This window comes from Saccopteryx leptura, chromosome 3, assembly GCF_036850995.1.
Source record: "Saccopteryx leptura isolate mSacLep1 chromosome 3, mSacLep1_pri_phased_curated, whole genome shotgun sequence".
Classification (NCBI taxonomy): Eukaryota; Metazoa; Chordata; class Mammalia; order Chiroptera; family Emballonuridae; genus Saccopteryx; species Saccopteryx leptura.
The window spans coordinates 67,521,935-67,536,361 of record NC_089505.1 but is presented as its reverse complement, the minus strand read 5'-3'; the positions used below and the strand labels follow the sequence as shown (position 1 = coordinate 67,536,361).

The following is a 14,427-nucleotide window of genomic DNA, read 5'->3' as shown; positions in this document are numbered from 1 at the left end:
TTTTCTATACCTTTGTTTCTTTACTTATAAAATAAGGAATAGTAACTACATCATAATATTGCTGTTAGAATTGGTAAATCAATATGTGTAAAGGGCTTAACAGACTCTTTTTTTTATGTAGTTAAGGGTTCAATAAATATGGATTTTACTGTAATCTAAAATAAATGAAAATAAAACAAGTCCCCACACTATCAGCCTGTAGAATCCAAGAATTCAAGTCCATAGACCCCTTCTCTGATTCTAGAATGACAGAACGTGATTCCATCCTTTTATTAACTCCCTGACCTCCCCTTACACAGTCCAGGAACCTAGGGCTCCACACCCTCCTCCCACCAAGATCCAGAAGTCTGGGACCCTCAATCAGAACCCAAGCCTCAACCCCCTGCCTCCCTCTGGAACCCAAGCTTCAAGTCTCAGATCTCCCTGACAGTAGAATCCTGGAACTCCAACCCTGATTAGGCTCCTCACAGATTTTGGAAATTTAACCCATGTCCCCCATCTAACCCCAAAACCTCAAATGTGACCCTGACCCTTTTCTATCTCCTCTTAAGACTCGGATATGGGGACCCCACTCGCCCTCACCTTAAGTGGCTTCAGGGGCTCCAGCCGGGTTCCCCCTGCTTCTTCAGCCTTCCTGCCCCGGCCACGGCCCCGACCCCGGGGTTTCTTGGCCCCATCTGTGGGCGTGGAGGCTGAGGCTGGCCCAGTGACAGTGGGGACCTCCAGCGGGCGGATCCTGGGCCTACCCCGGGGTCGGGGTGGGCCATCGCGCTTGGCCTTGGTGGGCTTGCGGCCACGGCGCCGGGGGCCATCGGGGCCGGGGTTGGGTGGACAGAAGTCGATGTCACCCAGCGGTGAGAGAGCTGGGCGAGAGCGGCAGCTGGACACCAGGTCGGGAAGGCGCCGGGGATTGAGGCGGATGTCAGCAGGCACATCAGCCTTGTCCTCGTCTGCCTCAAATTCATACTCCTGGGCATACAGCTTCTTGGGTGTCTGGAAGGGAGGGTCACGGCGCCGCAGCAGATGGAAGGAGGATGTCTTGAGCAGCTTCTTTGGCTTGGTAGAGCAGAAGATGGGCGAGGTCAGGCCTCCCTTGGGCTCTGAGGCAGGTGGTGGTGGTGGTGGTGGCGGTGGCTGTGGGGCCGCCTGGTGTGGCCCACTCTGGATCAAGCCCAGAGGCTCAGCGTTGACTGTGGAGGGTAGCTCAGGCGGCTTGTTGGGGTCCAGACCCAGGCCTGGCGTCTCAGGCCCTGCTCCGGATGCCCGACTTGGACAGTAAGGTCCATAGGGGTCATAAGCAGGGGGGCCGGGGGGTGGCCCGGTCCCTGCCTTGGGATCTCCTTCATCATCTGGGGGCCCAGCCTTGCCATAGTCATCCGCTGCCCCACCACCAAACATCTCCTCCATGGTGGGGAAGAAGCTGCGCTCCTCATCTTGGAGCAAGGAGTCAGGGAAGCAGATGGAGGTGAGTGGCACGAAGCGGGGCGCCTTGGTGCCTTGTGGGCTGGGGCTACGGTAGGCACCTGAGGGATCTTTGCCCTCAGTGTTAGGGGGGCCCACACCAGGGTCACCAGGCCCAGGAGGCAGTGGTTCCAGGGCCCCAAGCAATTCTTGCATGGCGCCTGGTGGCTCCAGGCTCTCCTCTGGCCGCAGGCGGGGGCTGGGGGCGGCAGGCTCCAGCCCGTGGCTGCGGAGATGGGCCTCAAGCTGGAGAGGCATGGGTGGTGGTGGGGGAGGCGGTGGGGGCGGCTGGGGTGCCCCATCGCGGGTGGCTGGTTCAAGGAGATGAACGCCGACTTTGGGGGTGCTGGAGGAGGGGCTGGGGGTGTGGCTGAGGACTGAGGGAAGCAGCTGGGGGGGAGGAGGAGGCAGCACCAATGGAAGGTCAGGGCCCCCAGCCTCTAGGAGGAGGCCATGGGGATTGGGCTGTGCAGGCTGGGCTGAGGGAGGAGGAGGTGGTGGACTCTTTTGGAGAAAGGCCCCCAACTCCTTGGCACCAGCCCCATAGTGGACAACTGAGGTGGCCAGCCCCTCCGGGGTCTCACCACCCCGTTCTGGCCCTTTCTTCTTTTCCTTCAGCCTCCCCAGGCCTAGCTCCAGGGCCGCCGTGGCACCTTCATCGAGACTGGCACTGGTACGGATGACACTCTGCAGATGGTACCTCTGGGGATCTTCCTTGGCCAGCTCATAGGGTGTGCTGGGGGCACCCCCGGCCCCGCCACTCCCCCCTAGTCCTTTGGAGGCATCTGTGGCCCCGTCTTCGCCCACCAAGCCATCAGCCCCTGAGGTCCTTGGGGGGCTGGGCGCCTGTAGGAGGTGCTGAATGAGGAATTCCTCGTCCTCAGTGCGCTCAGCGGGAGGTCCCCCAGGGCCTGCCAGCAGCTCAGAGCCATCTCCCTTGCCTTTGTAGCCACCTCCCCCAGCTGCATAGCTACCGGCTCCTGGGGGTGCCAGGAATGGGGCTGAGGCCAGGACTGAACTCAGGTATTTGCCAGGGGCTCCTGGAGAGCCGACTCCAGGTGGGCGACCGGGGGCAGGTGGCGACTGCAGAGGGCGGATGATGTGAGAAGGGCTGGCCTCTCCACCGCCACCCAAGGAGCTAGGACCCCAGCCACCTCCGTGGCCTGAGAGTGCTGGGGAATGGCCAGTACTATAGCTGAGGGAGGGGCTGGCCGTGGGTAGGCCCTGGGAGTGGGCGGCTGGCCCTGGGTACGGCTCACCCTGCACCCCATATAGCTGCCCCTGTAGCTGGTCAGGGGAGTAGCTCTGACATGTGGCTAGGCCAGGTGGGGGGCCGCTGGGGGGCTGCGGAGGCCCCCCTGAGTAGCTAGGGCCTTTGCTCAAGTCCTGTGCTTGACCCCCTCCAAACCCTTGCCCATAAGCCTGGGGTCCTAAAAGCCCCTGGGGCTGACCAGGAGAATAGGCCTGGCCTCCTGCCCCACCAGCCCCAGAGGCCTTCCCAGTGGCATAGGCTGCTGCTGGCCCACCTAGGCTCTGGCATTTGGGTGTGGCAGTTGAACGAGGTGGTGGGGGCCTGTTGGCACCACCTGCAGCTGTTCCATAACCGCCTTTGCCCGTCTTGTAACCAGGTGACTGAATGATGGGGCGGTAACCTCCGCCGCCACCACCTGCCCCGCTTCCTCCAGATGCCTCGGGGCCTGCAGCCCGGCCTGATGACCCAGCCGTGGCTCCACTGGGCCCAGCCTTACTAGGCTCACCAGCACCTGGAGAAGGCTCTCCACCACCCAGAGGGCTGCAGGCCAGATTGGCCCGATGGCCCATGGAGGGATAGCTGCCCCCACAGCTCAGGTAGTGCTGGAGGGCATGGGCTGGTGGTGGTGGGGGTGGGGGCTGGGCACTGGCTGGCCGCTGGTAGTGCTTGATTACGGTGTCCTGGCGGGGCAGGGCCCTCTCAGGTGGTGGTGGGCCTGGGGCAGCACCCGAGAAATTGTAGAGTTGTGGGGAAGATTGTTCAGCGGCGGCAGCAGCGGAAGAAGAAGCCAGCAGGTTGAACTGAGTTGGGAGGTGTCGGGGAGGTGGAGGTGGGTCTGGGGGGCCAGGGCGGTAAGGAGGGGTCTGGGCCGGGCCAAGACCAGCGGGCCCCAGGACACCACTCCCCGCCAGGCGCTCAAAGCCTAGCGAGGAGGGCACCGTGGGTGCCTGCGAGGGTTTCAGGTGCAGCACGTCATGAGGGGACAGGAGCCCATTAGCTGGGGGACTAAATGGGGGGTCCTGGAGGCTGAGGGACGAGGGCACTGGGAAGGGGCGGCTGCCGAAGGAAGCTGGGTGCTGATAGGCGGACAGGGCAGAGGAAGATGGAAAGGTGCTGGAACCCGGCAGGGCACCTGAGATGAAGAGCTCCGTGGGGCCTGGCGTATGCATGGCTGGGGATGACGGAGGAGACCATAGGTCAGGACAGACCACAAGCCAGTCCCACCCTGGCCCTCTTGAGTTGGCAATGGGCTTACCTGTTTGCCAGGAAGGACTACGGAACTGGGAGAGGAGAGAGGAGGCAGAGGGACCTGGCTGGGGGCCCCGGGATTCCAGGGCCGAGATGAGGTTCATGACGGAGGCGTCGGGCCCTGCTGAGCCCGCGTGGTGTAGGCCAGTGTCAAAGAGTCCAGAGAGACCTGGCCAGGAATAGGGTATAGAGTCAGCTCCGTAAAGGATAGGGCAGGGTTCAAAGAGAAGAGGTCAAAGGCAAGTTAGGTCAGGGAAAGGGACTGAAGGAAAGGAAAGGGGACAAAGTGGGCAGAGGCAAGCTAAGGAGACAGCAAGCAAGATGGGGTGCAATGCCACCATAAGGGCAGGGAGCCAGGAAAAGAAAGGTAGACAAAGGAATAGGGAAACCCAAAAGTGAAGTAAATGACTGGAAAAGGGCAGGGAGTCTTCATGGTTGGGAGCAGGAGGTGAAGTCAGTGTATTTGGGTAATTCCAGCAAGGGTGAGGGATGGGATGGCTGGAGCCACTGGGAAGAACTAGAGGACAAATCGAAAGGAGGTGAGTCAAAATGAGAGGATCCAGGGGGAAAAAAAACGATGGGAAGGAAAAAAGGAGCCAAGCAAGAGGGTCAAGAGTCGAATTGGACTACAGTCTCACTACTAGTCCATCAAGGAAGGAGGGTAATTGAATCAAAGGAGGGGGCCAATCAGAAGCCTTAAAGGCAGAGACGCTTGGGGAGAATAGTGGGCAAATCTCAGGAAAAAGGGTAAGGTCCATAGAATCAGAGCCAATCAGGAAAAATCGGAATCAGAAGGAAAGAATTCAGAGAACCAAGGAGCCAAGAGAATGGGCAAACCCAGAGAGAAGTGATTGGGTGGGCTGAAGAAGCGGAAAAGCCTGGAAGAGAAGGTGGGATTTGGGGACTGTAGGGATGGGACCAATTGGAACGAAAGAGGCGGGGCCAGAGACAGGCGAATGAATCCGGCATGAAATTAAAGCAGCCTCAGATCAACCAATCAGAAGCAGGATACAAAGGGGCGGGCCAGGACGCAGGACAAGGCCAATTAGGAGGGGTGGAACTTTTATCAGCCAATCAGCTACCTCCGAGGGAGAGCCAGCCCAGGCAGGGCGGGACAGGGGCCCGTACCTGCAGGGTGGTGGTTGGTGGCATAGCTTTGCAGTGGGTGGGGGGCCGCGTAGGCCTGGCGGTGTAAGATGTCCGTCTCGGGGTGCGAGGTCCTGGAGCTGCCATAGACCAAGCTGGGGGGAAGGAGGAGATGTTAGAGTAACCTCCGAAACTGCCCAAGCTGCCCTCGAAGAAGGGAATTCAGCAAATCCCCCGGGAAGTTGGCGGGGAGAGGGGAGGACTCTTTCAGCTAAATGGGGGTTATCCATCCTAAGGAGCGTTGTACCCAAAAGTAGAGAAGACAAGGGAATGGAGATGCCCAACTAAAGCGCCATAGAAATGGTCCCCACTCAATCCCCAGCAGCAGTGAGGAGCCTAGAGCTCCAATAAATAGGGCTCAAATAGTAGTCTCACGTTTACAGACATGCACAAGTATGAGACACACAGGGTGAAGAGTCAAGTTGTGCTTTGCGTTGAAAATGTGGACCTGCTACCACACAGAGACCCCCATCCCGCTGGTGACACAAGACCCTGGGGCCAAGCCCAGAGTTGCGCATAGACGCCCCCATCTTCTGCAGACACGTAGGAACATATAGGCCCTGGACGTCTTGGGGTGGTGGTGCAAAGCAGTCGGGAGGAGGAGATTGTTCCCCAAATGGCAGAGATATAGGATAAGGAGGAGATAGTACAGGACCAGATACAAGTGCGAACAGGAACAGCGTCCAGCCCCTGGGGTTGAGGTTCAAATGCATGGGACCATGCAAAGCCAAGTACGTGTCCAAAAGGTATCCAACTCACCCGTGGAGAAGGAAAGATACAGAGCGAAGAGGCCCACATGGAACTAGCACACGTGTGGTCATGCCCAGCCATACTGGAAAACCCAGGTGTGTGTGTGGGGGGGGGGGAGGTAGTTCAGGGCAGGTGAAGAGTGAGGGTGCGACACAAATAAATAGAAGGTAAGGGTAGATTCACAGGTGAACAGACTGCCCGCTACACATGCACAGGGTCCACGCTCACACACACAACCACACAAACGAATATTCTCATGCAATAATGGCCCCAATCCATGGCCCAGAATCAAAGAGGTCAAACACGCCACTCCTTGCCAACAACTAGGATTTTCTGCCTTTGGGGGTGGGGAGTTAAAGGGGTTGTATCTCAGATACCAAGACAGCCCCTCTTAAACACAAGGAACCCCAGTTTAGGAAGGGGGCGGGGCCCCGTGCCCACTCTGCGCGCGGAATTTCGAGGGGGGGCCGAGTGGCGCGGCCTCGCGCAAACCGGAAACAATGGGACCTGGGAGGGGGGGCGCGCCCCCCAGGTCTGCATTCTAATTCTCCTTTCCTTCCCACCTTTGCAAGAGCAGAGCCTGGAGCGCGGGGGGAGGGGTCAGCAAGCCAGCAATCCAAGGATGGGGGGAAATCCAGGCCTAGCTTCGCCAGTCCCTCCCACCTTCCCAAGGCCTTTACGTTCAAAATTGTTTTGAACCCCCATTTTCCCGCTGCACCTCTCCCTTTGCATGCCGGAGCTGGCTTTGGCGGAGTTTGCAATTTGCAAACTGGGGCGGCGGCGTTGTTGCAAACCGAGGAAGGCCGCTCCCTTGCAAACCGGAGGGGAGTTTGCGATGCACGCGTCGCCGGGCGGGCCGGGCCGAGCCGGGCTTAGCCCCCACCCATTGGTCCCTTCCTCCAGGCCACCCTCGGCTCCTTACCTAGCTTTCGCTGACCTCTCGTAACTCCATCCCGCCCCGGCGCCGAGCGGGTCCCCGAAGCCGGCGCTGGGGTAGTTCCTGTCCATGAATTGGCCGCGGTGGAAATTGGGGGGAGGGGGAGGGAGGGAGGGAGGGAGGGGGCGCGCGCGCGCTCTCCTCCGCCGCCGCTCCCTCCGCTACTGCTTTTTCTCCCTTCTCTCTCTCTCTCTCTCTCTCTCTCTCTCTCTCTTTTTCTTTGCTGCCGCCGAAGGCCCGGGAAGGCCCGGGCGGGGGAGGGAGGGGACAGGGACAGAGGGGCGGGCTAGGGAGGGGGTGCAGCCGCCCAGCCAAGGAGGGGGAAGGGGGGTTCCCCCTTGAGGGAAACGGGGGGAGGAGGGACCCCGCTGTCTCCGCCTTTGCCCTGGCGCTTGCAAGAGAGAAGGGGGGAACGCGCGCTCAGGAGGGGGCGTCCCGGGCGGCCCCGGGGTGGGTGCGGGCGCTGGGTGCTCGCTCTCTCGCCGCCGCCGCCGCCGCCTCCTCCTCCGCTGCGCTCACGGTGCAGCCATCTTTGCACAAGGCGGCTGGGGGAGGGGGGAAGGGAAGGGGGGGCGGGCGGCGGGGTGTCTGGCTGCGCTCCGCTTCCTCCCACAATCCCGTGCAAATGTGAAAAAAAAAAGAAAACCCAGAGACTGCACAAGCGGGGCCTGGGGGTGTAGGGCACAACCTTAGTACAGAAAACCAACTCTACTACACGCAGGAGCGCCTGGGATCGCGGTTGTTTATTATTTTTGCATTGTTTCACTTCTCTTAGTTTCTTTTCCAAAGGGCTTTTATTTAGGGGTTAGAGCTCAACTTTAATCCTCCGAGTGCAATGCGAGGCTGCCCCCAACGAGCACGGTTGCAAATATGCCCCCCACTCCTTCCCTGGATTGCAAAGCACTCCCGTACAGCGCACAGGCAGCGCACGAAGATATGTGTGTGCACCGGTGGGGCTGCGCGCGTGTGTGGTCCGTGGCACTGGAGGGAGATGGCCGTGTCAAACCTCACATGAGAGTCTGCATACCCGGCCTGCGCGCCTAAGTCCGAGTTGCCACGGCAAGCCTACTCCGGGGACGGGGCTAGCGAGTACCCCCAAGGTCAAGAGAGCGTGAGGGCCCGCGAGTGCCGGAACGCGGGAACACTCGCCGGGGACATGCGTGTATTCGTACGCGGCGGAAACACGTGTGCCAGGGTAGGCCTCGGGCTGGACGACCCCTACTCCCACCCACCCTCCCACCCCCCAGCTCAGCCTCGCAGTTTAAGAGGCCTGGGGGCTTCCGGAATCCGGTGTGAATCTGGGGCACGGTTCGGGGAACCCCGGCTCCGAAGCAGCTCTTCAGCGAGGCCTCCGGAGGCTGCAAGGGGAGGGGCACAGTGAAGAGTCAAAGACCCGGCTGTTTTTCCTCTCCACCCGCCCAACCAAACCATTCCGACCCGCCCTAAGTGTCTTAGCCAATCCCAGACCCTCTGGGCGCAAGACCCACCTTCTTCAAATGCTTCACACACAACTATGGGCCACGCCCCCAGACAATTGCAAAAGGCCCCGCCTCCGCGCTCAAACCTCGCGGGGAATAATAAGCTTAAAATTCCAAATCCCGCCCTCGAGCCCACGCCCCGCCTGCAGCAGTGCCCTCCCCTCTGCGCCCCGCCCCCCGGCCGAAGCCTGGCCGGGTACCTGGTGTAGGGAGGAGGAGGTGCATCGTGCACTCCAGAGGCCGCTAAAGCCTGTTCATAGGTGGGGAGGCCTGGGGGTTGGGGTGGCAGCAGAGGCGTTGGGGTGGTAGCAGGGCCCGGAGAGCTCAGGGGACTCAGAGGGCTGACGAGCTCGGCCCTGGGGACAGAAGGTGCACAATTAGCAGGGGAAACCTACAGCATAAAAAGATTTGGGAGGAGGGACGATTTAGGAAGACAGAGACTGAGGATGGTAGGAAACCGGTGGAAGGGAGATGAAACAGGGAGGAAAAGGGTCACCTTCAATCTAACACGCAGAAAAGTACCTCAAAATGACAAGAACAGGCAGACCCAGAAATCAACAACTGCTTCTAGACACTCTTATTCACAGACACACAGGTACTCCAGATAGAGACAGAATAATGGAGAAAAAGAGCCCTCCAGAGAGGCTGGTGGGCACACACAGAAACAGACACAACAGAAATACCCAATTACAAAAAACTATTCTTAACTATCCCCAGCCCCACTTCCAAGACTGATGCCCAGGTACCTTCTTAGACTCTGCCACTAAGAAAGACACACCTAGATAACTTCTACAGGCACACACAAACGTGCTACACCCTGTACTAGGGAAACTGACATACCACAGACACCCACAGACCACAGTCTGCAGCTTCACTAGATACAATATTAACAGTGATAGTCACACAGAAACCTGGTACTGCAAAGACAGGCAGCAAATACTGATTGAGCTGCTACTGTGTGCCAGACACTGAGGAAAAAGACAGATGCCACAACTAGAAACAATCTCACAGAATCACTCTTCACATGACTTATCTCCTCAGTTCTTTCATCAGCATGACCTACCCCCAATTCTTGGTCCATCTCCTTTGAATTTATTATTTTTTTTAAATTTTATTTATTTATTTTTAGAGAGGAGAGAGAGACAGAGAGGGAGAAGAGGAGAGAGAGACAGAGAGAGAGAAGGGGGGAGGAGCAGGAAGCATCGACTCCCATATGTGCCTTGACCAGGCAAGCCCAGGCGACCTCAGCATTTCCAGGTCGACGCTTTATCCACTGCGCCACCACAGGTCAGGCTTGGTCCATCTCCTTTGGTTGGCCCTCCGTCCCCTGCTCACCCTTCTTTCCAGCCCCCCCCCCAGCCCCTCCTCCCTGAAGCCCTCTTACTCTTGTGGACTGAGCTGTTGGCCTCGGCCTCGTCGCCAGTGTAGATACCAAAAAACTCCCAGGCCGGCCAGCACAATGAGCAGGATGGCGGATGTCAGCCCTACAACCAGACTTGCTACGTCTACTCGTCCACGCCCTGAGGAGGAAGTACAGGGAAGAAGCATTGCCTAAAGGGCTGCCACCCACCCCAATGTCCAAATGCCCTTCCCCTGAGGGAGAAATACAGTCAAGAAACAAAGCAAAGCTGGGTCCACGTCCTAGCTGTGTGACGTCAGGCAATTCATTTCTCTGAGCCTCCATTTCTTGATCTGTAAAATGGGACCATAACCCCTCTCTGACAGGTAAAAATTAAATGAGATTAGGTGCATTATAAGGCCTATGATAACTTCATCTGGTATTAGAAAATACGGCAAGCTATATGCCCATGATGATAGGGTCCCCTCACTGGACATAGCATATAGTTCAAGACCCTCCTAAATAATTCATCTGCTAAGATTGCAGGTGACACACTACAGATAGGGTAAGGAGATCAGGTAGCCAGCTCTCAAGGCCCCCACACTGAGCACTGCCAAATTTAACAAATAATGTATGACACCCCACAAATTTTTAGATACACAATGAATAACTTTTTGGTATAAATATGTCCCATATATTCAACTGGACATATTTATACTAAAATAATTATTCATGTGTATTTGAAATTTAACTCAGGAAGGGGGTGGGGGTGGTTCCTGTATTTTATTTTTTAAATTTTTTTCAAAGATTTTATTTATTCATTATAGAGAGGGGAGAGAGAGAGAGAGAGAGAGAGAGAGGAGGGAGGGAGGAGCTGGAAGCATCAACTCCCATATGTGCCTTGACCAGGCAAGCCCAGGGTTTTGAACCGGCGACCTCAGCGTTTCCAGATTGACGCTTTATCCACTGCACCACCACAGGTCAGGCAGTTCCTGTATTTTAAATGGCAACACTGCCCCCTCTGAAATGCATTCCCATTTACCAAGCAGGCTACAGAGGGGCAGGGTCTCAACTCTGAAGGAAGAGCAGAACTCCTAGGAAAGCTCTGGAATTTACCAGAAGACTAGAAAAAATTCATTTACCAATGGAGGTATTTAGGGACCTTTCTCCAATAACAATAGATTGCTGGGTGTCAAGAACTCATGTGACCTGACCAGGCAGTGGCGCAGTAGATAGAGCATCGGCCTGGGATGCGAAAGACCCAGGTTTGAGACCTCGAGGTTGTCAGTTTGAGCGCAGGCTCATCTGGCTTCAGCAAAAAGCTCACCAGCTTGAACCCAAGGTTGCTGGCTCGAGCAAGGGGTTATTCGGTCTGCTGAAGGCCCACGGTCAAGGCACATATGAGAAAGCAATCAATGAACAACTAAGGTGTCGCAATGCGCAACAAAAAAACAAACAAACAAAAAAAGAACTCATGTGGCCTGTTTTCTAAGGTTCAGCTCCTTTAATAATCCAAGGCTTCACGTCTGAGGAAAAGTAGGGGAGGGGTGCAGGGAGGACTCCAGCTTCCTGAGGTCTTCCTAGGTTTTGCTGCTAGGGAGACCAACTTTAGCACTGGGTGGGGGCTTTCCTCAAACAGTAAACCCCAGGCTTTTAGTCCTCTTAGCAAAAAGCTGCACTGAGAAGGCAGGCCCTACGACATGTTTCAGGTGGAATCAAGGAGCCACCAGGCATCCACAGGCCTGTAGCAACGCAGTTACCTCCCCTAGCAACCGGGCTCCAATGTGAGGAGGACTCCAGCCCAGACCTAGGGCCTGTTGCTAAGGTACATCCACCCCTAGCAACCAAGCCACCAGGGGGTGGGGCGTCTGGTGCCTGGAAGGGGGGGTCCTCTGGTGGGCAGGAGGCCCTGGGTCCTGAGTCTGGCTAGGTGTGGTTGCTAGGGAGAAGGCCTCCTTAGCAACCAGGCCAGGCTAAGATGGGGCTGTGGGGGAGGGGAAGCCAGCCAGGTAGTGAGTGCTGCAGGCAGGCTTCCTTGGTCCGGCCTGGCCAGGCCTTGTTGCTAAGGAGCAGCCCCTCCCCCCTTAGAAGCAAGGTTGCAGCCATGACAGGGTCGTGGAACTCAAAGGAGGGTTTGAGGGTGGGTGGACTGGTCAGGTGAGGACACAGAGACTTCCGCACACAATGGGGCCTGGCCAAGCCGCGTTGCTAGGGAACAGCCCTCCTAGCAATCAAACCGCAGAAGGGGCTGGGGCCCTGGACTCCAAAGAGGGTCTCAGGTGGGTCAGCAACTCTGAGCCTGAGGCCTTATAGACCCCAGGCTGTAACTCCTCTCTCCACACGTACTTCCTACTTTCTGGGAACATGGGACCTCTTGGAATGAGGTGTGGTGGGTTCCTCAGGCTCCAGCTCTATCTCAAGAGAGGATGCTTTAACAACCACCTCCAGGAACTTGGATCACAGAATTTGGGGTGGGAGTGTTGGTTCAGCCTCCATGGGAAGGGGCTGCCTTAGCTGCATGGAACAAGAGGGCTTGCTCCCTGACCCACTCACCTGCTTTGCCGTTGTAGGTATATGTCTCCCAAAAGCGCTCCTCGAGGGGTGGGGGTCGGGTAGAGAAGGTAGAAAGGCAGCTGTTAACTGGAAGATCCTCCTGTGCCCAAACCAGCCCACCTAGATTTTTTTTTAATTTAGTGAGAGGAGAGGAGGTAGAGACAGACTCCCACATGCACCCCCACCGGTATCCACCCCTAAAGCCCACTAGGGGGCGATGCTCTGCCCATCAGGGACCATTTTTTAGCGCCTAAGGCAGAGGCCATGGAGCTATCCTCAGCGCCTGGGGCCATCTCACTCTAATCAAGCCATGGCTGCAGGAAGAGAGGAGAAAGGAGAGAGAGAAGCTAGAGTGGGTAGGGGAGGAGAAGCAGATGGGCGCTTCTCCTGTGTGCCCTGACCGGGAATCGAACCCTGGACATCCACACACCGGGCTTATGCTCTACCACTGAGCCAACCCTCCAGGATCTCCCACCCAAATTTTTGATAGAAATAGTTGAGGGCCAGGACCCCTCCAGGGCCTGGAGAAGACAGGGATTTCAGGGCCCCCAGACTCTCACTGTCTGAGTATTGTCCTCAAAGTACTCCCGGGCCTCTTCCCAGGAACATTTCTCCTGGATACATTCCCTTTCCAGGTTCCCTGGTGTGAACAGCTCCAGGTCCCAGTGATTGGCTCGAGGAATTCGTCTGCGGCTTCCCAGGAACCTCTGCGCCTCTGGGGAGTCCAGGAAGACCTCTGGGCCCACAGGACACAAGGGACAGAAAAATGGAGGACTAGACACATGGAAGAACCTTTACATAAGGGTAAGGGGAGCTATGGGTCCCTATGGTAGGAGGGGAATAGAGGCAAGGGTTCCAGGGTCAGGGAAGGTGGATGTCAGAGCCTGGACACCAGCTCTTCCCCAAATACTCACCTTGGTCTTGCTCCCCACTGGGTGAGGTGTCCAGGCAGGTGGTCAACCCCAGGTATAGCAGCAGCAGAGAGGGGTGGCCCCTGCTCCTCATATTTTGTGGACACCTGGAACAAGGTGTGATATAGATGACAAGTGCCTCAGCCCCTAAGGAATAAGGCAAGGTCTCCCTGCCTGGACTCTGTAGCTCATGAATTATAATAGTAATAGCAGACACTGTCATAGCCTGTATTCCGGTCCAAACACTGTTCGAGGTAGTTTACCTATCTCAACTCAGTTTAATTTTCACAACAGCACTATTATTATTACCATTTTATTGATGAGGAAACTGAGGCATAGAGAGGTCAAAGAACTTCCCCAAGGTTGCATGGTTTGCACGATTCAGAAGCAGGATTTGAGCAAAGGCAGTGTGCCTCCAGAGACGAGCAGGAAGCTTATCTTTTTTCCCCCTTTGTTTGCAGCCCTGAGTACAGTTTAGACACATAGTAGGTGCTCACAAACATGTCCACTGGTCTTCAGGATTCCTTTCTCCCTGGTAATTTCCACATATACTCCTCTCTCTATGCCCATTGCCACATCCAGCAACAGAGATAAAAGATTACAGGAGAGGCAAGAACAGGGGCCTAAATTCTTGGGTCCAGGGGGCCTGGACTTCTGGGCTTGGGGGCTCTGAATTTCTGGGACCCAGAGGGGCAGGGAGCCAGGACGCCAAGGTCCCCAAGCCAGGCTCTGCCTCCAGAGACATTCACTTACCTGCCCAGACTTGTGAGTACTGTCCCCTCCTCTTTAATCGGGGCCTCCTAGGCCAGCTGCGGCCAGCTGTGAAGAGGGGTAGGGAAGAGGGGAGGGAAAAGAAAGGAGGGGTTCCCCCCGCCTGTTGCCTGTAATTCTTCCCGGTCGCGACTTCAGGCGGGGGGGGGGGGGGGGGGGGGCGGAGTTTGGGACTACCTGTCCTGGGCGGGACTCAGGTAAGGGACAAAGTATTTAAAGGGACCTTATGATGAAGGGTCTAAGGTCCAGAACCCCATAGGATCTTCCACACCGTGGGTATTTAGGGAACTGGGTAGGCGCCTCCTCCGCTCCTCCCGTTTCCCCAATGGGAATTCGCCCAGCCGAGCTAGGGAAGTAAACGTCTAGGTCTCCAGATATCTAGATATCTATGTATCTAGGAACGAGCAGGAACTGTATGCCTTGGTCCTTAGGAGAAGTGGGTATGCCGTAGTAAATTCCTGCTTCCTGGGTTGATTTGAACGGCTTTGACTTGAGTTTTCGCCATTGCTCCATTGATAAAACAGGGACAGAAGAGTTGTCCCCTCTCAATTGTCTCTTCACTTAAAAGTGGATAATATACT

At 56.7% G+C, this 14,427-nt stretch overlaps 2 protein-coding genes across 2 annotated transcripts in view; both read right to left on the bottom strand.

Moving 5' to 3' along the window:
- PRR12 (proline rich 12) overlaps positions 1-6,917 on the bottom strand; it is a 29,470-nt gene extending 22,553 nt beyond the window's left edge. The window contains exons 1-4 of the mRNA XM_066374006.1: positions 6,780-6,917; positions 5,090-5,202; positions 3,969-4,130; positions 583-3,884 (exon numbers count right to left, since the gene is read on the bottom strand). Of these exons, the coding sequence (XP_066230103.1) occupies positions 583-3,884; positions 3,969-4,130; positions 5,090-5,202; positions 6,780-6,865 (3,663 nt within the window). The 5' untranslated portion in view covers positions 6,866-6,917. The remainder of the gene's footprint in view (positions 1-582; positions 3,885-3,968; positions 4,131-5,089; positions 5,203-6,779) is intronic.
- A 607-nt stretch (positions 6,918-7,524) lies between these two features.
- PRRG2 (proline rich and Gla domain 2) lies at positions 7,525-13,983 on the bottom strand. Its single transcript, XM_066374005.1, has 7 exons — positions 13,829-13,983; positions 13,079-13,182; positions 12,725-12,900; positions 12,165-12,204; positions 9,657-9,792; positions 8,473-8,628; positions 7,525-8,152 (listed from the first exon to the last, which is right to left on the bottom strand). Exons 2-7 carry the CDS (start codon positions 13,167-13,169, stop codon positions 8,134-8,136), a joined length of 618 nt encoding a protein of 205 aa, XP_066230102.1. The 5' UTR covers positions 13,170-13,182; positions 13,829-13,983; the 3' UTR covers positions 7,525-8,133.
- Positions 13,984-14,427: the final 444 nt, after the last annotated feature.

What these genes read in the sequence shown, in the direction of transcription:
- PRRG2 (XM_066374005.1), bottom strand. Translation starts at nt 13,169, where the DNA reads ATGAGGAGCAGGGGCCACCCCTCTCTGCTGCTGCTATACCTGGGGTTG. An exon ending in CAGTGGGGAGCAAGACCAAG is followed by an intron (nt 12,901 to 13,078) that starts GTGAGTATTTGG and finishes CTGTGGGCCCAG; the next exon opens with AGGTCTTCCTGGACTCCCCA. An exon ending in TACCTACAACGGCAAAGCAG is followed by an intron (nt 9,793 to 12,164) that starts GTGAGTGGGTCA and finishes CTTCCTCCTCAG; the next exon opens with GGCGTGGACGAGTAGACGTA.